This window comes from Rattus norvegicus, chromosome 13 (assembly GCF_036323735.1).
Source record: "Rattus norvegicus strain BN/NHsdMcwi chromosome 13, GRCr8, whole genome shotgun sequence".
NCBI classification, from domain to species: domain Eukaryota; kingdom Metazoa; phylum Chordata; class Mammalia; order Rodentia; family Muridae; genus Rattus; species Rattus norvegicus.
In genome coordinates, this window is record NC_086031.1 from 28,477,040 (window position 1) to 28,502,375 (window position 25,336).

General features: G+C 34.1%; 1 protein-coding gene and 1 pseudogene across 5 annotated transcripts in view; both read right to left on the reverse strand.

Annotated features, from left to right (window-relative positions):
• Positions 1–25,336, reverse strand: part of Cdh19 (cadherin 19) — a 111,572-nt gene that overhangs the window by 26,679 nt on the left and 59,557 nt on the right. For all 5 annotated transcript variants that reach the window (XM_039090879.2, XM_017598843.3, XM_039090877.2 and 2 more), the window contains 4 exons: positions 22,653–22,817; positions 14,763–14,947; positions 13,988–14,241; positions 7,816–7,937 (listed from right to left, as the gene is read on the reverse strand). In XM_039090879.2, coding sequence (XP_038946807.1) covers positions 7,816–7,937; positions 13,988–14,241; positions 14,763–14,947; positions 22,653–22,817 — 726 coding nt within the window. The remainder of the gene's footprint in view (positions 1–7,815; positions 7,938–13,987; positions 14,242–14,762; positions 14,948–22,652; positions 22,818–25,336) is intronic.
• Positions 2,353–2,476, reverse strand: LOC120096433 (U2 spliceosomal RNA; annotated as a pseudogene).

Consider the following 25,336-nt stretch of genomic DNA (forward strand, 5'->3'; position numbering starts at 1 on the left):
GCATGAACTTGAGTATGGCTGATATACCCCATGACACCTCATTATAATATTTATTTTTTACTTTACTTTTTTTCCCCTTCCTGCCGCCATCAATTTCTAATAGCTTCGGTGCTAGAGCTAGGATTTTATAAATGCCTCTCCTTCTCAATGCTGGGGATTTGTTTGGTTTAAACCTATGCAAGACCTATTCCAGCTGTTATAGTTTCTGTGAGTGTGAGTGCATATGTGCATCAGTCCTCTTGTGCCTGCAAAACACTGAATTTTTAGAACCATCTATCACCTTTGGCTTTTACAATCTTTTACCTCCTTTCAATTTGATTACATTCCAGTGAATGGGGAAGCCCTTGGTCCTGCCAAGACTGAACCCACAGTGAACGTGATTGTTGGGGTGGGGAGGTAATGGGAGGGAAGGGCAGTAATGGGAGGGTAGGATGGGAACACCCATAGAGAAGTGGAGGGGGGGTTAGGGGGATGTTGTCCCAGAAACCAGGAAAGGGACTAACAATCTAAATGTAAATAAGAAATACCCAAGTTAATAACGATGAAGAAAAAAAAAGATAAAGTGGGGAAGAGCCTAGAACACATAGGAACAGGAAAAGTATCTGACCAGAAAACCAATGGCATATGAACTAAGATCAATAATTGTCAAATTGGACCTCATAAATTGCAAAACTTATGTAAGGCAAAGGACATTGTCAACAGGACAAAATGGCAACCAACAGATTAGGAAAAGATCTTTACCAATCCTACAACGGAAAGAGGCCCGATATCCAATATATACAAGGAACTCAAGAAGTTAGACTCCAGAGAAACAAATAACCCTATTAAAAATGTGGGAGAGAGCTAAACAAAGAATTCTCAACTGAAGAATATTGAATGACTGTGAAGCACCTAAAGAAATGTTCAGCATCCTTCGTCATCAAAACAATCCTGAAATTCTACCTCATATGAGTCAGAATGGCTAAGATAAAAACAAATAAACAAACAAAAAACAAAACAAAAAAAACCCAACAAAAAACCCTCAGGTGACATCAGATGCTGGTGAGGATATGGAGATAGAGATAGAGGAACATTCTTCCATTGTTGGTGGGATTGCAAGCTGGTACATCCACTCTGGAAATCAGTCTGCAGGTTCCTCAGAAAAATGGACATACTTGAGGACCTAGCTGTACTCCTGGGCATATACCCAAAAGATGGTCCGAAATATAACAAGTACACTTGCTCGATTATCTTTACAGCAGCCTTATTTATAATAGCCAGATGCTGAAAAGAACCCAGATGCCCATCAACAGAGGAATGGATACAGAAAATGTGGTACATCTACACAATGGAATATTACTCAGCTATCAAAAACAATGACTTCATGAAATTCTTAGGCAAATGGATGGAACTAGAAAATATCATCCTATGTTTAGTAACCCAATCATAAAAGAACACACATGGTATGTACTCACTGAAAAGTGCATATTAGCCCAAAATCTTGGAATACCCAAGATAAAATCCAAAGACCACATTAAACTCAAGAAGTTGGAAGACCAAAAAGCAGATGATTCAGTTCTTCTTAGAAGGAAGCAAAAATATCCACAGGAGGAAATACAGAGACAATGTGTGGTGCAGACCGATGGAAAGGTCATCCAGAGATGGCCCCACGTGGGTATACATCCCATATACTGCCACCAAACGCAGACACTATTGCTGATGCCAAGAAGTGCATGCTTATAGGAGACTCATATTGCTGTCTCCTGAGAGGCTCTGCCAGAGCCTGACAAATGCATACAGGTGCTCACAGCTAATCATGGAACTGAGAACTGGGTCCATAATAGAGGAATTACAGAAAGGATTGAAGGACCTAAAGGGATTTTCAACCCCTTAGGAAAAACAACATCAACCAACCAGACACCCAGAGCTCAAAGATACTAAACCACCAAGCAAAGTGTACACCTGGGGGAACCCATGGCTCTAGTCACATATGTAGTAGAGGATGCCCTTATTGGCCATCAATGGAAGGAGAGGCCCTTGGCCCTGTGAAGGCTCAATGCCCTAGCATAGAGTTAAGTGAGTGTTGGGAGATGGGAGGGAATAGATCGATAGGTGTGGAACATTCTCATAGAGGCGGGGGAGGAGGGAAGGGACAATGGGACTCCAGTGGGAAAATCAAGAAAGAGGATAACATTTGAAATGTAAGTAAAGAAAATAGCCAGTAAAAAAGAGGGAAAGCAAAACAAAATATGTCAGTTGTAGTGATATGCAAATGTTGAAAGTACTTATCCAATGGTACCTTTTTATTTTTTAAAATTCCATTCCTTATCCTGTACCCCTTAAGCCTAAAGTTAAAAATAATACAAGAAAATATCAGAGTCCTCTTTACTAAAATGGTTTGTGATTCTCAGAAATATGACCTTATAGCATCAGAAACAGATTTAGGATGGACTTCATCTTCCTACACTTGATCTTAGCCAAAAGGCCGAGAAGCGATGGACTTCATCTTCCTGACCTAGAAACATTTTTTGTCACTTATCTTGACATGTCTATGCATTTATAAGATTTGGTTTAATTAAAATAAATGCATTTAGTTTATACTGTTTATTTTTCAAATGTCGACACTCTAACTTTATTCTTTTTATTTTAGTTTTTAACATTTGTGCATCAAGAAAATATATCCTATACATAATGTATAAGTTAAAATAATTATAATTTCCATAATTTTGGTTCTCATTATCAACTGCACCATTGTTGTAATATATTTTGTGGAAATTGTTTCAAAATTATACATTTAATTCACTTAAACTTATGATTGTTTGATGAACTGATTGATCTGGTTATCGGAGATTGATTCAAATACTGTAACTCTTTTGGTTTTTTATTCTCACAAGAGTTTATCTATGTTGAACTCATAGGCAATTTTGACTTAAACCTTGCAAAGTTGTGATTGCAGGAATGAAACCCTATATTTTTTGGACTTTGGTCTTTAGTGTTTCTTTAATTCCCTTATGATAATTAAACTGTTTTCAGGTACTTCTATATTTTGAATTTTATGTATCCTTTTCTCTTTACATATGATATGAAATCATAGTTTCAACATTAATACATTCAGCTTTAATGCTTTTATAACAGTTTCAAAATATTTTTAGCATGAAATTTTGCAACAGCTATGTTCTTTGTAAACTATTCGATATTGTAATCATATCTTGAAATCACACTATATTAATATAATTTCTCTAATCCTCACATTTTCAATGACACATGACTTAGAAGGTCACAACAGCTTCAGAGTGATGAGGAATAAATCTTACATGCTTAGGAATTATTACTTTATTCTAAAAAAAGTATACAACAAAAGCAACTTACATGCTATATTTGGCCTATTCAATGACATGATTTGCACTAAGCAAAGAGAAGAAAAATTTATAAAATCTTATTAAGATAACAGATAATACATCTCAGTCAATTAAAAATATAAGATTAAAATAACTTGTGATATTATTTGTTAATAAGATCCCTATCTTAGTTAGTATTTTACTGCTCTGAACAGACACCATGACCAAAGCAAGTCTTACAAGGACAACATTCTGCGCTAGCTTGCAGGTTCAGAGGTTCCATCCATTATCATCAAGGCAAGAGCATGGCAGCATCTAGGCAGGCATGGTACAGGAGAAGCTGAGAGTCCTTACATCTTCATCTGAAGGCTGCTAATGGAAGACTCACTTGTAGGTAGCTAGGGTCTTAAACCCACACCCACAGTGACACACCTTCACCCACAAGGACATACCTCCTAATAGTGTCAATCCTTTACCCAATCATATACAAACCATCACAGTCCCATATAAATAAAGTGGAATTAAGACAATATGGTTCTAGATTGGAATTGGATATAATTATGATTCACCCTTCTCTTCTCATTTAAAAAATGTAGCGTAGATTTAAGATGTTTAACGTCTGTAACATGTATAGATTTAACAATATTTGTGTCAAACTGTTATAACTATCATTGAGTTCTGCCTATTTCCATATAAGACTCCAGTTAAAAACATCAGAAAACTCATGAAAGGTGATATTTTAAGCCTCACCAACATTAATGGTCATCTTGGAAGGAGATCAAAGTAATGTACGGAAAACACAATTGAGTTGTAGCAATAGTATAATTTTATCTTATTTTATGTGTGTATTTTGCCTTCATGTAAATTTGCATACTATTTCTATGCCTGGTGTCATAGACATAGACATAGGTCAAAATAGGGCATCAGATCCCTGGGATCTAGATTTATAGAAGGTGGTAACCTGCTATGTGGTTGCTGGGATTTGAACCTCGATCCATTGGAAGATCAGCTAGTGATCACAACTTCTAAGTCTTCTCTCTATTCCCACGGCTAAAGTACTTTTTCTTGAAAACTTGAAATGATTTCCATATTTATATGTCACTCTCATCGTTCAGCTATGCTTCTACCACATATAGAGCATTCTTTATATCCTCTTTTATATGTTTATGGAGTAATATTTAAATCAAAAATTGATACAGCATTATTGACTGAATAGTGTATGTGTGTGTATATACATGAGGGCACATGCATATAATTAGTGTAGCGTTCATAAAGTCATTTTCTTTTCAAATATTCTTAAGTTTTTAATCAGTGGGATAGTGTTGGTGATTGTTAGGGGATGAGTGTTTCCCTGATTGCTCAAGCTGTGCACATAAAGAAATGGACTATTGCATATGATAAGAATACTTAATAATGTCATTATAAGATGACAAAGTATAGGATTATTCTTTGTAACAAAGCTATATAAATAAGAAAGTGTTAGAAATAATGTTTTGAGTAGGTAGTGACTTTCTCTAAAATTAAAGATATGTGTTAATGATTTGATTCTTGTTTATAATGCCAAAATTTACTTTTGCCTTCCTTAAGTCCTAAAATTTAAAAAAAGAAAGGTAACAAAAAACATAATTTACTAGAGAGTTTCTTTGATTGTCAATATTCTTTAGATTAAAACTATTATCTAATTAAATCATCTAGCATTCCTTTTTTAACCAAACAGGTTTTCATTAGTTTTATAACTTTTAAAATTTATAACAATTGAAGCATTTTGAGTCAACAAACACTGACAGGTGGGCCAGGGACATGCTCAGAAGACAAATCCTGCCACTAAGTCTGATGGCCTGACTTCTATCCCTGAAACCCAAATAGAAAAAAGAAAGAAGCAATTCTTCCAAAACATCCTTTGACTTCAAATATATACCAATATATACATGTATATCTGCACATGTGTACATATATACATATGATATGTAAGCAAATATAAAACAAAATACACTCTCTATAGGTTATAAATATTGTCCCTAATCACTTATTTTGTAATGAACCTAGTATAAGAAGGTAGTTTATTTTATTTTCCTCATATAAGGCAAAACTTTGAATTGACTTATTCTGAAGCTTTGACAAATTATAAACTTTAGTACCTGAAAATTTTTTATAGAGAATTCTTTTTACTTTTAATTTCAATTTCTCTTTTGAATTGACCTGATTTTTTTTTGTAATATCTTTACAGAATGACACAATAATTCAATCTCAGAAAGCAAGAATGGATAAGAGTTCTAGTACTGGGTATATATAGCATTGTGTCTTCCCACATGAAAAACTTTGGCATTTCTGTGTACCACAAATGGTCAAAATAGTACTTCTGCTATACTTTACCATTTAAATAGAAAAAAGTTAAAAATCTAGTGAGAGATGGCATCTTAAGGCAGATAAAATTAAAAAATTCCAGGGCATCTGGTACTGACTCATTCACCGGCCCTCCAATGACTATGGAAGTGAGTAAATCAGTAAGGAGCCCTACCTAGCCCTGTGAGGTTTGTCCAAGTCCTTCTTGTATACTGTTCTAGTCATTGTGTCCTGCAGAGAGTATTCCAAGAAACCTATGGCCAAGCCTAACCAGATGTGTTTCAGATGCAGATGCCTCATCAACTCTGACAAACATTTACCCTAAAGGACAATCAGGATCTGTTCTCAGGAGAATGCTTGACCTTTCCCCTCATTTAAACCCTAGTGTCTTAAGAACAATCCTGTGACTTTGAGAGTTTACCCTTGTGACATTTTTGGTATTTCCTTTTGACATCCCCTCATCTCCTGGAGATTGTGACTTCTTCCTTTAAAAAGCCCTTCTCCCAGCCACTCGGGGTCGACACCTCTGTCTCCTGCATGGGATACGTGTTGGCCCGGAGATCTCCATAATAGATCTCCGTAATAAACCTCGCCTTTGCGTATTACATCCAAAATGGTCTCTCTGTGTCTGTGTTTCGCGATTTCCTGAGACTTGAGTAAGGGTCTCCCTTCGGGGATCTTTCACTAGGACCAAGATCACCTGTCTTTTTTCACTATATAACTCAATATATATTTTAAATAAATCAACAAACAGACTAAAATATCTTGGAAATGTCATATAGTAACTATAAGCATTGAATTATAAGAAAAGCATATGCTTCAAGCCTTACCTAATGCCAATATACTCACAATTTTTTTCAATTCTGTATAAAATCAATTACAAGGAACATAGGATATTTCCTATATGAATTTAATCCCTTGCTGTGTTTATGTTCAATAACTTAAATAACAAGAATTTTTGTTACTTTCTATATATCCATTACTTTTAACTTTAATTAATATAATTGATCAAATAAATAATTAATTCACAATTTCGAAAATGATAACTAAACCACAAACTTGTATGAGTGGATCTATTTTCATAATTAGATAAGACATTATGATCCTAGGTCTGAAGAAAAGGAAAAACAAGGGAACAAGGCACTGGTGTCTGCTGATTATTAAAATTTTACGATCTGAAAGTAGGAGCTATAAGCAGAAGTTCAAAATATATTACTGTTTCTGTGTTCTACAACAAATGAATGATAACTAATTAATGTTTTTGATATCCTTCATATTTCAACTCATAATCAGAATGAAATACGATTTGTGTTAAATGTTCTTTGGTACTAGTTTACAAATATTTCATCCTAAAAAGAGGATAAGGCACAGACATTCATATTACGCTTCTAAATATTACCTACAAACATTAAAACCTGTTACAGTTTTAAAAAAATAACATCTGGATGATAGCGGCACATGCTTTTACTACCAGGACTCAGGACGCAGGGGCAGGCAGATCGCTATGATCAAAGAGAGCCTTATCTGCACAGCAAGTCCAGGACAGCCAAAGATACACAAAGAAACCTTGTGTGGGAAAAACAAAACAACAATGAAACAAAGCAAAGCAAAACAAAACAAAACAAAACAAAACAAAAAACCCAACAACAAAAAACAGCAGCAAAAAGAAAACAGTTAAAACAACATTTTTTAAACGGAAAATTTAGCTGTTAATACCTAGTCAGTAGCATTATAATTTTCTTTTCAAAAGTATTTGGTTTGTAAATGTACATAATTTTTATTACACATGCTACTTAACAATAAACATGGGAAATACATAAAACATCCATACAAAGCGTAGTGACACATTGTTCTATAATAAATATATTTTATATTTAAATATTATCATTTTCATTATGCTGTGTGTTTTATTCAACCTTTATTTTTATCAAACTAACCTTTTAAAGTAAGAGAAACTCAAACTTTAACCATAAGGATATAGTAAGCTTTAAATCCAGTGAGCAGATAGTAACTGATAAGATTACCCACATACAAGTAGTTACATACAAATTTTTAATTTTATTTCTACAGCACATAAACATGTCAGTCTCTAATTTCAAAATTATTTTTTTCTATTTAGAGTTATTGACTCTGCAACTAGTTAATGAGGACTTACAAGTTTCAGTAGCTGTGACACTCAAGTTGTACCAAGCACTGACCTCTCTGTCAAGTAGGTTAGTGGTAACTATTGTTCCATTGCCATTGATATCAAACATTTTGCTTCCAATGAGAGAATATCTGCACCAAAAGGAAAAGAGATTATAACCAAGTTATAATATTTTATAGCAATGCTATAGGGCATTTCCACATTCAAAGCTGAAAGAGAAAATATCAACTACGTTCTTCCTATAGAGAAGGTGATGCTGAATAATTCAAATAAATTACATTAACATATTTAATTATGCTCAGAATAAATGTTTAAAAACAAGCATGAAATAACAACTCATGAAAAAAGAGACTGAATTTAAAGGAGAGCAGGAAGGTCATATGAAAGGAGGATTAGGAAGACATAAGGAAAGGGACGAATATTGTAGTTACATTATAATCTCCAAAAATAATGTAGTTTTAGAAAACATAAAATTAAAAGATTTTGGATTTACAGAGACATTTTAAATACAATAGAGGGCTCTTCTACCTATATTATGAGAGAATTTTAATTGGTGAATAACTTGGTCAAAAAAATTGCAAGAATCATGTTTCATATAAACCAAAGAATAACTAATTCAGAAATGAAATGTGTGACTATCGACCCATAACTGTTTCTGATTTTAAGCATTTTCTTTAGTCATCTCCTATTAGTCTCTATTTTATAACATGGGCATTGTTTCAATGAATAATTTTACATATAAAATTATTTATCACATATAAATTATACTTATTTATAAACATCTAAATCAAACATATTTACAATATTTATAAAAAATTCCTAGTCTTACACACTGTTGGAACATAGCAATTCATTGTAAACATTACCTTGAGGACCCTTGAGAGAGGCTCCAGAAAAACAAGTTGGGGGCCTTTTACCTCAGATTAATTTGTTTCCCTGGATTATTCTTGAACATGATTCTGTGCCTTCAACGTGAAATATTCAAATTTAATTTATAAGACATATTTTTAATTGTGCTGAGAGCTTTCTTCAGTGTACCATGAATCTTGATATGGTCTTCAGCTTTGTTTTTTTGCTTTCCCAGATAAAATTTCTAGTGTGTGTCAGTCAATTTTTATTTAATTGGTATTCCCGGAGAAAGTTCTGGGAAATGAATGCTCTGTTTCTATTTAGTATGTGCTTACTGTCTTTTATGTACAAGTTTTCCTGATTTAGTTATGTCTTTTTTATATATTTGTGTATAGAGTACACTCAAACTGAAGTAAGGGTATCTACATCATTGAATGGAATCTGCCCCATTCTTGAAGTTCCTCAGATCCCTGGTCTTGTAGACACAGGTCTGCCTATTTCAGCAAATGTTGATGCATTCTAACACTTAATACTTTTGGGAGATAAACTTCATATATTATAAACCATTTAGATCTACTTTATGTTTATTTGGGTTAAACATACTGATGATGAATTTCATTTTGTTTTTTTTTGGAACAAAGCTGGGTTACAAGATCTTTCATGAAATAGTCTGAAATTCACAACAAAATAATTCTTTGAGGCACTCAGCATGTTTTATCTGTTTGAGAATGATTAATAACAACAATTAAAGAAGCTTAATTACTAGAGTTTAGCTGGTTTCAATGTATGAACACATTCTTGAGGAATTTCCACAAAGAAATTAGAGATTTACTATAATTATGTGACGAGGATGAGAATATTTTATAATTGACAACTTTCTGAAAATGTTATCTGAATTTGAGATTTGATGTTCAGAAGAAATTTAAAATATTCACTAAAGAGGATGATACTTTAGGCTACAGTTCAATTTTAGATTCAATGTTAGGTACTTTGACACATTTTACTTAAATATCTACAACTTCGTCCATTTTTTATTCAACAGATTTCCTACAGAATTAAAGGGTCCTTTAATGGTTGTTATTTTGTATTTCCCATCTAATCCTATTCCTACAAAACACCATTCCAAATAAATCCCATTAGAAGCTTGAGGGAAATGATTTTTTTAATAGCTAACATTTGCTAACATTTAGGAAGCATAGTCAAGACCAAATAAACTGATCCAGATTGCACATGAAAATTAGACTAGGAAAACCAAACCAAATTACACAGAATTAGGAATTATGTAGGTTTACAAAATTGGTTGTTGTAGGTTCTTCTCCAAGTTCATGACTTGGAAGAAACTGAGTAGTTGTGTAGCTTTCTAGGGAAAGACATAATTTCCCTCTTGTAGAGTAGATATTAGGTATAATTAGAGAGCTGTTGCTTACTACAAAAATATAGGCCCTACTACTGAATCCTTATGGGTATCTTGACAAGCTTGTTGTTGTGGTAACCACAGATATGTATAGTTATGAACCCTCATCAAGGAAATTTCTCCTTGCAACATATATTGACCTTTACAAGAAATCACAACCAATCAAATCCCAGAGTTTTAGTTGAAAAAGTGCACTGATCTTTTGTTAATCCCTTGTGATAAGGTCTTGATAATCACAAGTTATTGTCTAAATTATCCAATAATGTGTTTAGGATATAGAGACCCTAGCCAGGATTTCTAATGATAGGTTTAATTAGACTTGTAAAATAAATCCTGACCTTCCCAGTTAATAGATAATTAGATTTTTTTCATTGAACAAGCATTTTTATAAACAATGTCTTATGAGGCTTTTTAAGAAAAATAATATATCAGTTTATCTGCATGTACTCCTTCTGTGCCTAAACTGAACCTCTAATGGACAAAAGTGCTCTCAGCATATAACTCAATACGTACAAGATTGCATACTTCTCTGGATAGTGGGCTTTGAAAAGTTAGTAGGAAAGGAAATTGGTAAAAGTAAATATGTGAAATATTGAATTTTATATTCACTTAGATTGCATTGCCTATTTTGGTAAAACAATCACAACATTACAACTAAAACTAGGCTTTTTAAATGAATACAACATATTTGTTTGTCTATAACACAGGAGTTTATTTCACCCATTTTTAAGTTCTTTCATTACTTTTATTCCTAGAAAAAAATGAATTTTTAAAAGTAATTTAAATTAAGTACTATTCATAAAATTGAAATATGGATTGCCATACTTTGTGATCTAAGGTGGTATATTCAAGATTTTCTCATATCTATTCCCTAGTTAAAGTAGTAGAAATGGCTCAGCTGATGAAGGCTTTTGTCTCCAAAGTGATAATCAGATTTTAATATCTAGGACCCACATTGAAAAAGAAGAACCAATCCCCCGAAGTTGCTATCTGTCCTCCAAACACATGTACCATGAGCAAGCCCACATATATACACACACATTTACACACTCTTTCACACACATATTAACATACATTAAGAAATGAAGTATAAAAAATATTTTAGAAGTCAGTGAAAGTTGTGCTTGAGAGAGGGATTAGTGGGTAAAGGCACTTATATTCAATCAGAAGGACCATGTAAAGATTTAGGATTGTCATTTTTTATGCCTGAAATCCTGATATTGTGAAGTAGTGAGACAGAAGCATCTGCTATGCTTGCTGACTGTCACAGTAGTACCATGCTCAATGGAAGAATTTTTCTCATTGAAACAATACAAAGAATGATAAAGCAAGAAAGATACTTGGTGTCCTGTGACATACAGATATATAAAACCAGCACCCATGTGCATGTACACACACACAAACACACACACACACAAACACACACACACACACACACACAAAATGGGTATTGTGCTGTATTCTAAGTCAGGATTGCCTATTACATATTTTTCACCTTGACATTTTCTTTTTTTTTCTTTTTCTTTTTTTTTTTTTAGTCAAAAAATCTTTTAAGTGGTAAAGAATATTTTGATTCTCCAAAGATTTATAAACCAAGCTAGAGAGATTGCTTAGGGTTTAACATACTGGATATTCTTACAGACAATAAGAGATAGACTGCAGCAAGCACATGGAACAGGCCACATGAACATGCAAATGTAGCTCTAAGGGACATAATGCTTCTTGTGGCCTTTATGGGTACTTACGCTCACATGCAAAGATGCACACATAAGCAAAAATAATAAATCATAAAACTGAATTCATAAGCAGACACTGGAACACTTCATTTCCCTTCCCTACAACTTTCACCCATGTGCACACACTATTTAAGGTTCTTCACTTCTCTTTAAACAGGCTCTGGTGTAGCGAATAGTCATGGAGGTTTGTCTGTCCTCTCTGGTGAGAATTTGAGCAATGAAAGAAGAAAACAAGAGAAACCAACAAGATCTCTCTGGAAAATACCAAGCTCATTCATTGTATTTGTCTGGCATTGTCTTTACGTAGCTCAACTGCATCCTGCAAATAAAATTATTTCTTCAATCTTCCACCCAGATTTTATGGCCACAAAAAAGTAAGTTCTGCTTAAGATAACTACTTCAGAAGAATCAATATCCCTGAGTATGAAATATTTATGGGACTAGGAGGATGGAATGAAAAGAATTATTAAGAGTTGAAAGTACCTCCATTATGAATCTTACATAATCACAATTTTTTTATGTCAAGTCAGGAATGTGACCTCATTAACAGCAAACATATCACCTAATGAAAATTGTACAACTGGGGCTGGAAACCAGGGAGGCTTCTATATATTATGGACTGTTATCGTTCCTGTGTTCAATGACTGATGGGAATTATATCTACGAGCTCTCTCTCAATGTCCCTCTCCTGGTCCCTCGTAGCCCGCCCCCACCTCTGTGTGTGTGTGTGTGTGTGTGTGTGTGTGTGTGTGTGTGTGTGTGTGTGATGCATCTGTGTGTCTTGAAGTGAAAGGGTAAGACCTTGTAACACAAGAAAGTTTTCTGCTTGATATGTACTTGAGAGCTCAAATAGGAATGTTTACAGTAGCCTCTTCCTAAATGATCCCTGTAAGACTATCATTCTTTCTTTTTTTTTCATCTTTATTTACTTGAGTATTTCTTACTTACATTTCAATTGTTATTCCTCTTCCCCGTTTCTGGGCCAACATCCCCCTAACCCCGCCTTCTCTATCCGTGTTCCCCTCCGCATCTTCCCCCCATTACCACCCTCCCCCCAACAATCACATTTACTGGGGGTTCAGTCTTGGCAGGACCAAGGGCTTCCCCTTCCACTGGTGCTCTTACTAGGCTATTCCTTGTTATGTATGGAGTTGGAGTCCAGGGTCAATCCATGTATAATCTTTGAGTAGTGGATTAGTCCCTGGAAGCTCTGGTTGGTTGGCATTGTTGTTCATATGGGGTCTCAAGCTCCTTCAGGCTCTTTCAGTCCTTTCTAAGATTCCTCAATGAGGGTACGTTCTCAGTTCAGAGGTTTAATGATGGCATTCGCCTATGTATTTGCTGTATTCTGGCTGTGTCTCTCAGGAGAGATCTATATTCAGTTCCTGTCAGCCTGCACTTCTTTGCTTCATCCATCTTATCTGGTTTGGTGGCTGTATATGTTAAGGCCACGTGTGGGGCAGGTTCTGAATGTGTGTTCCTTCTGTCTCTGTTCTAAACTTGGCCTCCCTATTCCCTCCCAAGGTTATTCTTGTTCCCCTTTTAAAGAAGGAGTGAAGCACTCACATTTTAGTCATCCTTCTTGAGTTTCATGTGTTCTGCACAACTAGGGTAATTGAAGCATTTGAGCTAATATCCACTTATCAATGAATGCATACCATGTGTATTTTCCTGTGACTGGGTTACCTCACTCAGGATGATATTTTCCAGTTCCTTCCATTTGCTTATGAATTTCCTAAAGTCATTGTTTTTGATAGCTAAGTAGTATTCCATAATGTAGATGTACCACCTTTTCTCTATCCATTCCTCTGTTGAAGGGCATCTGGGTTCTTTCCAGCTTCTGGCTATTATAAATAAGGCTGCTATGAACATAGTGGAGCATGTGTCTTTGTTATATGTTGACGCATCTTTTGGGTATATGCCCAAGAGAGTTATAGCTGGGTCCTCAGGTAGCTCAAAGTCAAATTTTCTGAGGAACCTCCAGACATTTTCAATGCATGTTGATAAACATTTAGGCTATTTAAATGTATTTATTCCATTGATACAAATCTGTTAAGTACTATATAAAGAGAAATAGTTTACAAATGTCACATTTTATGTTTTCAAGAAATATTATTTCATTCAAACTTCTAATTCATTTAGTTCATTTACTCAATGTTATTGTTCATATCTAAAAACTTACCGCATAGGAGATTGTCTTCGATCTGGGTCTACGGCAGAAACTGTTCCTACCATTGTTCCATAGGGCTTTCCTTCAGGAATTTCAAATATGTAATATGGTAAGAGGAAAGTGGGAGGTTCATCTTCATCTTCTACTTGAACTTTAATGTAGGTTGTGGAGGCGTTAACATGAGCTGGAGCAAGCTCTTCATCAACATGGCAATTTTTAACTTTTACTCTAATGCCATAGTGGTTCTGATGCTCAAAATCAACTTTCTACAAATAAATGCAGTATGTTGAGATGAAATAATTTTAGTGAAGCAAAGCTTTACAGAAAAAATTAACTTATTCATATTGCAATTCTTTTAATCTAGGTTTGATTTTGATATATGCAAAATCACTTCCTATAATCATTGCTCAGGAATCAAAACTAGAATTTACTTATACCTCTACTCTAAGTTTATTTGAAATAAGCATAATTTTCTTCAAAAATAAAATTATAAATTTATCAGTTTAAATATTTTAGAAAACTGAAAATTAAGGACTTGTTAGTGAAAGCACTTTTTCCAAATTATTCTTCTCTTGAATCTTTTTAAAAGTTTGAATGTGCCAATTAAAAGTACCATATAAATCTACATCACTCATTTCTAAATTGATTGCCTTTTCTAGCTACATATAATGACCATGATCTTATTAGTGAAGCAAAATATAACAGAAAACAGATAAACATAAATAATTGTATACCTTTGTTTAGACTTTGCACTACTCATTAAGGTAAATAATTTAAATATATGTACCTTTTTGAGTATAACTATCCCTTCTTGGGTCTCATTGTCAATAACTATGTCAAATATTTGTGACTCGTCATCTTCAATGCTATAATCCATCTCTGCATTCTCTCCTATGTCATCATCATATGCCATAATTTTGCCTATAGTTGTTCCACTGGGTGCAGATTCAGATATAGTGAAGCGGTAGAAACCTTTAGAAGCAAAATGCCAGATATTTTGGATAAATTTTTAACATATGAAATTTCCAATTTTGTACCTGGATTCTCTAGGAAAAACTGTGCCTTTCTTGGAGCTACCATTTTATATCTTAACATTTGTATCTCAGATTTGGACATAAAAAACTAATAAATATATTTACTATTATTCATAGTACTTCTGAAATATAGAAATATTCTCTCATGTTAATATTCTAACCATGGTAATTTATAAGGTCACAATCAGTCTATACAATGGAATTATTTAAAGAGATTTTAATTCTTTTATGACTTTCCTTAAATCATTTCACAGATTTCCTTTGGAAGTCCTGTATTATTTTAAACATGAAAGAAATACTAGTTAAATACTACTGTTAGTATACCACTTAATTTTTGGAACAAAAGTAAAAATTTGTTCCCTAGAATTTATTTCAGTTGAAAAAACAGATATGATTACAGAAACTAAATTAATGACTTGCTATCATACTTTTAAAGGTAGTTTATAGGAATTGAGCATTGGATCAATAGTTAATAGCAAAATAGCACTGATTACTATTCAGAGGATCCAAGTTCTATTCCCAGCATCTAACTCAGTTGGCTGTATATATTGTTATATTTATATTAAAATAGTTTTTTCCAAAACTAGAAATAACCAAGTATTTCCTTCTTCAATACTTTTTTTTCTATGCAGTTTACCTTTATGATGTTGTTTCAACATAGACACCTTTCAAAGTCATGTTCTAATGTTTTGTGATAATATGAGAAATAATATGCATATAGATATTTTCTTTAGTTTATGATTTTGAAAATGAAGCAGGTAATAAATAACCGTGATATCTGTAAGTGCGAAGGTAACACTGAGATTTTTTATACTTTTGCTAACGTAACATGCATTCATGGTTGAAAAGACTTTTGGACACAAGCTGAAATGAGTGGTATTTGAGGAAATAAAATAGTAAAATATTAAAAAGTCACAGTCTTACTTATTCTAAGAGCAGAGCAGAGGAAAAATTCTAAAAATTCTAAAGTTGCATTCATGTGCTCATGGACAGGGCAGTAAAGTCAGATTGTTTTTAAGCATTACTTGAAATTAGTTTGTAGCACGGATTTGACTGTTTTCCATGAGTGAGATGAAACACTGTGATAAAGATGCCTGCTGTGCATCTCACAATTTTACTAAAGCTATGTTGAGGAGACTAGGTCAATGATATAAGCAAAATAATTAGATGAGAAAACATTGTGATGAGAGGACAAATGGAGGTATTGAAGTGAAACAATGACAGAGAACTAAAGTAGTTGAAAACTGTTAAGCATTTTAAAAGCCTAAGCAAGAGAATTCTCAGACAATTCAAGTTGTAGTGTAAGAAATAAAACATAAAAAAGGCAAAAAATCTTCAAAAATTATTTTCCATTATCAGATAATAATGAGTTGTGTACCATTATGTCTGAATTTTATATACGACTAAAACATATATGTGTCTATATGTATATGTTTATGTGTGTAAGTGGGTGAGTATGTAAAGTGTGTGTGTGTGTGTGTGTGTGTGTGTGTGTTTGTGTGAGTGTGTGTGTGAGATATGGCTAGCATGTGATGTGTCTGTTTTGGTGTGTTATGTCTGTATGTATTCTAGCTTGCTTACAGACTGTTAAAAACAAGAAGTATCAAGAAATCAGTTGTACCAATCATCAATTCAGTCAAAGTAAAAAAAAAAATTACAGTTGAAGTATATCTGCCATAGTATAGCATGAACTAAATGATTAATTTTAAATGCAATATAGAGTTTCATTTATTTAATAAGATTGATTTCAATCATTTTAAATAAGATTTCTGCATGACAGTTATGACTTGAATTCATTATTAATTGGGATGGGAAATATACAAACATATGAGAGTCAGTGGATAGGGGGAGACTACGGCAAGAACTTTATAAAATATGCCACATCTTAAGACTGTGCAGTGTATATAAACGAAGAAATCCATTATATTCTAATACCACCACTTTTATATATGCTATATCTGTCTTTTTAAATTGCTGACCAGTATCGTTAGGAAATATTTAATGTGCTTTTGTTAAGATAAAAGAATTGATACTTCTGTGATTGGCAAATATTAGCTGAATAGGGTTATTTCTATAACCCTTAGAGAAGGAAGTTCTGTGCTTGCTTGCACATTAAAATCTACGATAATTACAAAGCCATTAAAACCCATGATTGTTGCAAGGATGAAAATTCAACTAATTCCACATATACTGAATGACAACCCAAAACATATAAACAACTAGATAAAGTGACATCCTGTCATTGCTGGTTCTACTATATTAGGAGAATTTCAAAAGGAAACACTTCTGAGGAATGTGAAATGTAGCCAGGCAGAGGCAGAGGCAGAGGCAGAAGCAATTAAAAGATAGTTTTTTTTTCAGATGCTATATTTCATGATTCCTCTCTGCACTTGGAGAACTGAGGCAGAAGAATTGTCATGAGTTGGGAATCATTGGGTCCTACAGAATGAGACCAGACCTTAAAAATATATCAACATGAGAAGAACTGACACACTTGAGAGCAGAGGTAAGACTACCCTTTCTAATCTGAGGGATATGCCTGGAACCATCAGGACACAGGAACCCAGGAGCTGTCTAGGACAAGATCCTTCTGGTTTCTACCTCTACCTGAAGCTGACCCTGAGACACAGATCCCACTGGGAGAAGGCTGGTCTCCAGGAATGTTGACATGCAGGCTTATAAGAGAGCCAAGCCACAGTCAGAGACAGCAAGACAAGCTAAGACCAGAGATAAGCAGGTGGCAAGAGGCAAGCACAAGAACCTAAACAACAGAAACAAAGCCTATGTGTCATCATCAGAAACCAGTTCTCCCACGAAAGCAAACACTGGATATTCCAACACACTGGAAAAGCAAGATTTCAATTTAAAATTACATCTTATGATGTTAGATGACTTGAAGAAGGACATAAATAACTCCCTTAAAGAAATAAAGTACAACACAGGTAAACAAGAATAAGCCCTTAAAGAGGAAACACAAAAGTCTCTCAAAGAATTGCAGGAAAGCACAACCAAACAGGTTAAGGAATTGAACAAAACCATCCAAGATCTAATAATGGAAATAGAAAAGATAAAGAAATCACAAAAAGTGACAACTCTAGATATAGAAAATCTAGGAAAGAGATCAGGAGTCATAGACACAAATATCACAAACACAATACAAGATATAGAAGAGAGAAATTCAGGGGTAGAAGATACCATAGAAAAACACAAAAGCTCCTAACCAAAACATTAAGGATATCCAGGATACAGTGACAACATCAAACTAAGAATAATAGGTATAGAATAGAGCAAAGACCCCCAACTTAAAAGGCCAGTAAATATCTTCAACAAAGTTATAAAAATCTTCCCTAACCTAAAGAAAGAGATAGCCATAAACATATAAGAAAACTACACAACTCCAAGTAGATTGGACCAGAAAAGAAATTCTGCCCATCATACAATAATCAAATACCAAACACACAAAATAAAGACAATATTAAAAGCAGTAAGGGAAAAAAGTTAAATAACATATAAAGGCAGACCTATCAGAATTACACCAGACTTCTCACCAGAGAGTGTGAAAGTCAGAAGATCCTGGGTAGATGCCATACAGACCCTAAGAGAACACAAATGACAGCTCAGGCTACTAAGTCCAGCAAAACTTTCAATTAACATAGGTGGAGAAACCAAGATATTCCATGATAAAACCAAATGTACACCTTTCATCAAATTCAGCCCTACAAAGGATAATAGATGGAAATCTGCAAAAAGAGGAGAAAAACTATAATCTACAAAAAGCAAGAAATTAATCTTCTTTCAACAACCTGGGAGAAGATTGCCACACAAACATAAATCTACCTCAAACAACAAAAATAATAGGAAGCAACAATCACTATTCCCTAATATCTATTTACATCAATGGACTCAAACCTCCAATAAAAAGACATAGACTAACAGACTGGATATGTAAACAGGACCAAGCATTTTGCTGTATACAGGAAACACATCAGAAACAAAGGCAGACATTACCACAGAGTAAAAGGCTAGAAAACAAAATCCAAGCGAATTTTCACAAGAAACACTCTGGATTCACTATTCTAATATCAAATAAAATTGACTTTCAACCAAATGTTATCAAAAAATATAATGAAGGTTCACTTCATTTCATCAAAGGAAAAATTCACCAAGATGAACTCTCAATCCTAAATCGCAATGTTCCAAATGCAAGGGCACCTACATTCACAAATGAAACCTTACTAAAGCTCAAAGCACACATTACACCTCACACAATAGTAGAAGGAGATTTCAACACCCTCTCTCATCAATGGACAGATCATGGAAACTGAAAATAAACAGAGATATAGAAAAACTAACAGAAGTTATGAATCAAATGGATTTAACAGATATTTATAGAACATTTCATCCTAAAACAAAAGAATATATCATCTTCCAATTTTTATTAGAGTTAGAAATAGCAATTTGCAAATTCTTTTGGAATAACAAAAAAACTCAGTATAGTGAAAACTATCCTCAACAGTAAGAGAACTTCAGGGGAAATCACCATCCCTGACCTCAAGCTATATTACAGAGCAATAGTGACAAAACTGTACAGTATTGATACAGAGACAGGCAGGTAGATGAGTGGACTAGAATTGAAGACCCAGAAATGAACCCATACACCTATGGTCACTAGATGTTTGACAAAGGAGCTAAAACTACCCAGTGGAAAAAAAAATAACATTTTCAACAAATGTTGCAGGTTCAACTGGAAGTCACCATGCAGATGAATAGAAATATATCATTCTTATTTCCCAGTCCAAATTTCTGTCCAAGTGGATCAACGACCTCCTCATAAAACCAGATATACTCAAACTAATAGAAGAAAAAGTGGAGAAGAACCTTGAAAACATGGGTACTGGGGAAATTTTCCTGAATAGAACACCAATGGTATATGCTTTAAGATCACAAATGGGACTTCACAAAATTCCAAAGTTTCTGTAAAGCAAAGAACACTGTCACTAGGACAAAATGGCAAACAACAGATTGAGAAAAGATCTTTACCAAACCTTTATCTTCTAGAGGACTAATATCCAAAATATACAAAGCACTCAAGAAGTTAGACTCCAGAGAATCAAATATCCCTATTTAAAAAATGGGGTGCAGAGCTAAAAAGAAAACTCTCAACTGAGGAATATCAAATGTTTGAGAAGCATGTAAAGAAACGTTCAACATCCTTAGTCATTAGGGAAACACCCCTGAGATTTCACCTCACATTAGTCATAATGACTAGGATAAAAAAAAAAAAACTCTGATGACAACAGATGGTGGCAAGAATGTGGAGAAAGTGAAATACTCCTCTGTCGTTGATGGGATTGCAAGCTGGTATAACCACTCTGAAAAACAGTCTGGTGGTTGCTCAGAAAATCAGACATAGTACTATTTGAGGACGTAGCTATAACACTTCTGGGTATACACCCAAAAGATGCTCCAACATATAACAAGGACACATGCTCCACTATGTGCATAGCAGCCCTATTTATAATAACCAGAAGCTAAAAAGAACCCAGATGCCTCCAGCAGAGGAATGGATACAGAAAATGTGGTGAATTTATATAATGGAGTACTAGTTAGGTATTGAAAACAATGACTTCATGAAATTCACAGGAAAAAGATGAAATTATAAAATATCCTGAGTGAGGTAACCCAATCACCAAAAAAATACACATGGTATTCAATCATTGAAAAGTGGAAGGGGTTGGGGATTTAGCTCAGTGGTAGAGTGCTTGCCTAGCAAGCGCAAGGCCCTGGGTTTGGTCCCCAGCTCTGAAAAAAAAAAAGTAAAGTGGATATTAGCTACAATGTTCAGATTATCCAATGATAATATCCACAGACTACATGAAGCTCAAGAAAAAGGACAACCAAAATGCAGATCTTTCAGTCCTTCTTAGAAAGGGGAACAAAAGCACTCATAGGAGGAAATATGGAGACAAAGTTTGGAGCAGAGACTTAAGGAATGACCATTCAGAGACTGTCCCACCTGAAGATCCAGCCCATAAACACACAGCTACCAAACTTAGACAGTATTACTGATGCCAAGAATTGCATGCTGACAGGAGCCTGATATAGCTGTCTCCTGAGAGGCTCTGCCAGAACCTGACAAATACAGAGGCAAATGCTCACAGTCAACAATTGAAATAAGAATGGGGTCCCCATTGGAGAAGTTTGAGAAACGATTGAAGGAGCTGATAGGATTTACAACCCTATAAGAACAACAATACCCATCAATCTGAGTTCCGTGGACTAAACCACCATCCAAAGCATACACATGGACAGATCCATGATCCAACTGCATATGTAACAGAGGATGATCTTGTTCCACACCTATGGGAAGAGAAGCCCTTGGTTCTGCCAAGGCTGGACACCTCCGTCCCCGAGTGTAGGGACATGTCAGGGCAGAAGGCAAAAAATGATGTTTGGACAGGTGGAGTATACCCTCAAAGAAGAAGGTGGAGGGGGCATAGGGTAGGTTAATGAACTGGAAACCTGGAAATGGGATAACATTTGAAATGTAAGTAAAAACATTTTAATAAAAAACTAATATCATTACATACATTAAAAATACATACACAACAAAATAATAAAAAAAACAAAAATGATAAAATAGAAAGACCTTAATAAAACATTAAAGTCTATTAAAACTAGAAGCCAAATGAATGACAGTTTCATTTCTGCACACCTATAATCAAAGTCTAAAAGTTATGCTATGGTTTATGATCACATCTACTATTCTTTTCATCTTGTGTTTTTGATGAAAATTGATAATTTTTCATACTTTTAAAAATACTTATACATCTATTTTTGTTTCCAAGATATGACTACCTGAAAATTTCTCATGATTTGATGTACATAATAAATTATTAGAGCAAATATAATTTTTTCTTGCTGCAAGAGCAAAATGTAAAATTTCTTAAGTTACTACAGATGCATGAGAGAAAAGTTTCAAAAAGGATTTCATCTCAATTCCTTCTGATTTCCTGAACGTGTTTCTCAAATAACAAATGCAATCAAACTTGTAAGTACAATAAATTGTTAATAAGTTGGCCTTTACAGAGAGAATATACCCTGACTCATTTAGTTCCCTACTCTAATCATATGAAACCATCAAAATGGTAATAGAGCCACAGATGTTTGAAGAGATGTGTAAGTGTGAGAGATATTTAGTATACTAGATGCTGCTGAGATGTGTGGCCAGTCAAGAATAATCAGGCAACCTTTGGATTTCTGACTGACCCCAGCTAACAGCCATTAAGGAAACTTTAATCCTAGCTACATAGACAACTGGACAATGTCCACAATCGAATAAAGAATGAAGTAGATTGTGCCCAAGAGGTACAGGAAACGTGCAGGGTATTTTGGTTGTAGCCTACTGACTCCATACTAAAGTTTTCAAAAACGATAGTGGCAATTTATCACTGCAGAAATAGAGCACAGACACATGACTTTTTCTCTGATGTTTTCATGTTAGAACAATTCAGCTGTATAAAAAGAGCACATTTTATGTAATTTTAGCTGTTAAAATGTTCTGTGTAGAGTGATAAATTTAACATATGTGCATATTCACATGATATAAAATAAAATAGAAATTTAATATACTTCCTACTTACTTTCTTTGAATATTGGCTTGTTGTCATTAATATCTGACAGCTTAATTGATATGGTCGTTGTTCCAGATAGGGCTCCAGGCTGACCAAGCATGTCCTTGGCTTGAATAATTACACAGTATGTATCTTGCAACTCTCTATCCATTTTAGAAGATATCCTTATGACTCCTTTTAAAAACAAATAATATAGCCCCAGTTATTATTACTCATGAATTTTTCTAGCTAATATCTTATTCATCTCATGATGTAACACTCATCCTGATATATGCTAGCTACTTACACAGAGATCTGCAAAAATAGTAAAATTTAATGCTAATTTGTCCAGTCCTCTTATTACATTACTAAATTAGACTATAACCTAAATACAGTAGTAAAGCAAGTATATTCAAAGTATTTCAGGAGCCTCAATTTTTACCATTTAAAAAATGAATGTCTATCTTTTATATTTTCTTCATTACGCAAGAGGCCAATTTACTCTTTTCTTCACTTTGGCCCAAACTTAGGTCCTCATCCTGGGTTTAGCAAAATGTTCCTTTATAAGAAATGTAAATTTACCCTCACTTTCTCTTTCTCAATTAAATCTTTATATTCATTTGGAAATTCTTAATGAGTAAACATATGTATTCATTGATAATGACATGTTTATTAGATAGTTTGAAGTTCTATGATACAAAAGCCCACATTTAAAATTCTTTAATTATTCTTATTATTTAAGAGGTCATATAGTCAAACTGTGAAAAATCCTTCATATGGTATAATGCCTAGTGTAAATTCAGAATTTAACAAACAAGATTCTATGAAGGAATTAAATATTTATATTTTAATACTTATAGAACAACAATAAATAAAAATTAAACCAGGGAAAGGAGAAAATTTATGTTAGAAAGCAAACTGGTTCAGCAACTATCGAAATCAGTGTAGAATTTTCTGAAGAATCCAGTAATCAATCAATATCTATGCTGCTTTAGAGTATATGACCCAAAAACCCTTACATCAGAGATACTTGCTTGCTCATGTTCACTGCTGCTCTGTATTTGACATGCTCTAGCTGTGCCTCTCAGAGACAGCTATATCCAGCTCCTGTCAACATGCACTTCTTAGCTTCTTCAATCTTATATAGTTTTGGTGGAATATATATATATATATATCCATGTGGGACAGGCTCTGAATGTTGGTTTCTTCAGTCTCTGCTCCAAACTTTGCCTCCATATCCCCTCCTTTGAAAATTTTTGTTCCCCATTTTAAGAAGGAGTGAAGCATCTTGAGTTAAATGATACATTTCAAATGTTAGGAGGACAGTAACCTGACCACTTTTGTGACTGGGCTCAAGGTATTCTCCACTAAAGGGAAGTCATGTCTGCTAACACACAGCTGTTCAAAGGGCCATGTCTTGTGAGGCCTTAGACCCTAGCAGAAAAGAAAAAAAAAGGAAGAAAGAAAGAAAAAAAGGAAAAGAAAAAAAGAAATCTTCTATGGTGCTAATATTAGATGTGATTTGCAGATGATAGTTTGTGAAAGTTACAACTCCCCATATGTTCCCCTTTATTATTCTCTCTTGCTACCTTACCTTCTCATTCAATCTTTCTGTTCTAGTTTTTCATTCATTTCTCTACAATACTGCATATGATTTCCTATTCTTTGAAATATCCTTCCACAATAGGACTTTATTAGTTACCAAATCTTTGGGATTATTTTTATTGTAATGTTCTCATTGAAATCTTAAATGCTAACATCCATATATAATAGAAAACATCTGATATTTGTATTTTTGAGTCTGGATTACTTCAACTAGAACATTTTTCCCAATCCCATCTGTCTTTCTCCAAAGACTTAAATAATGTTGCATTGTATAAATGTACCACATTCTTGTTATCCATCAATCAATGTTTCTAATTTCTGTTAATTATTATTAGAGCATCCTTCATCTTGCGCTTCTAAAACATATATGTAGATGAAAAGAATCTAAATGGAAAAACCTTGTTAAAGGAGAAACTGTGCTCTAAGAAAAACTTTCAATTGTGATAGAAGATTATATCTTTATGTGTAGTTAAAACTAGAAGCCAAGCAGGATAACAGTTTCAATTTTCTGCATATATATATATATATATATATATATATATATGTGTGTGTGTGTGTGTGTGTGTGTGTGTGTGTGTGTGTGTGTAATCAAGGAAATTATACTATATTTCCTCTGTGGTTATTTTTTTACTTTTCTTTTATTGGATTTTTTATTTATATTTTAAATGTCATCTCCTTTCCCAGTTTCCCCTCAAGAAAACCCCTATCCTATCCCCTCTCCCCATGCTTTTATGAGGATGCTTCCCCACCCACCCACCGACTTTCTCCTGCCACGCTGCCCTGATGTTCTTCTAAACTAGAGCTTTGAGACTTCACAGGACCAAGGGCCTCTGCTCCCAGTGATGCCAACAAAGCCACCCTGTGCTACATATGCAGCTGGAGCCATGTGTACACTGATTTATTGTTGAGTCCATGGGAGCTCTGAGGGATTTGGTTGGTTTATAATATATATTATGTTGTTCTTCCCATTTGGTTGGTTTATAATATATATTATGTTGTAAACCCATTCAGTTCCTTCAGTCCTTTCTCTAACTCCTCCATTTTGGACTCCATTTTCAGTCCAATGTTTGGCTGCAAGCATCTGCCTAGTGATTTTCAGGCTTTGGCAG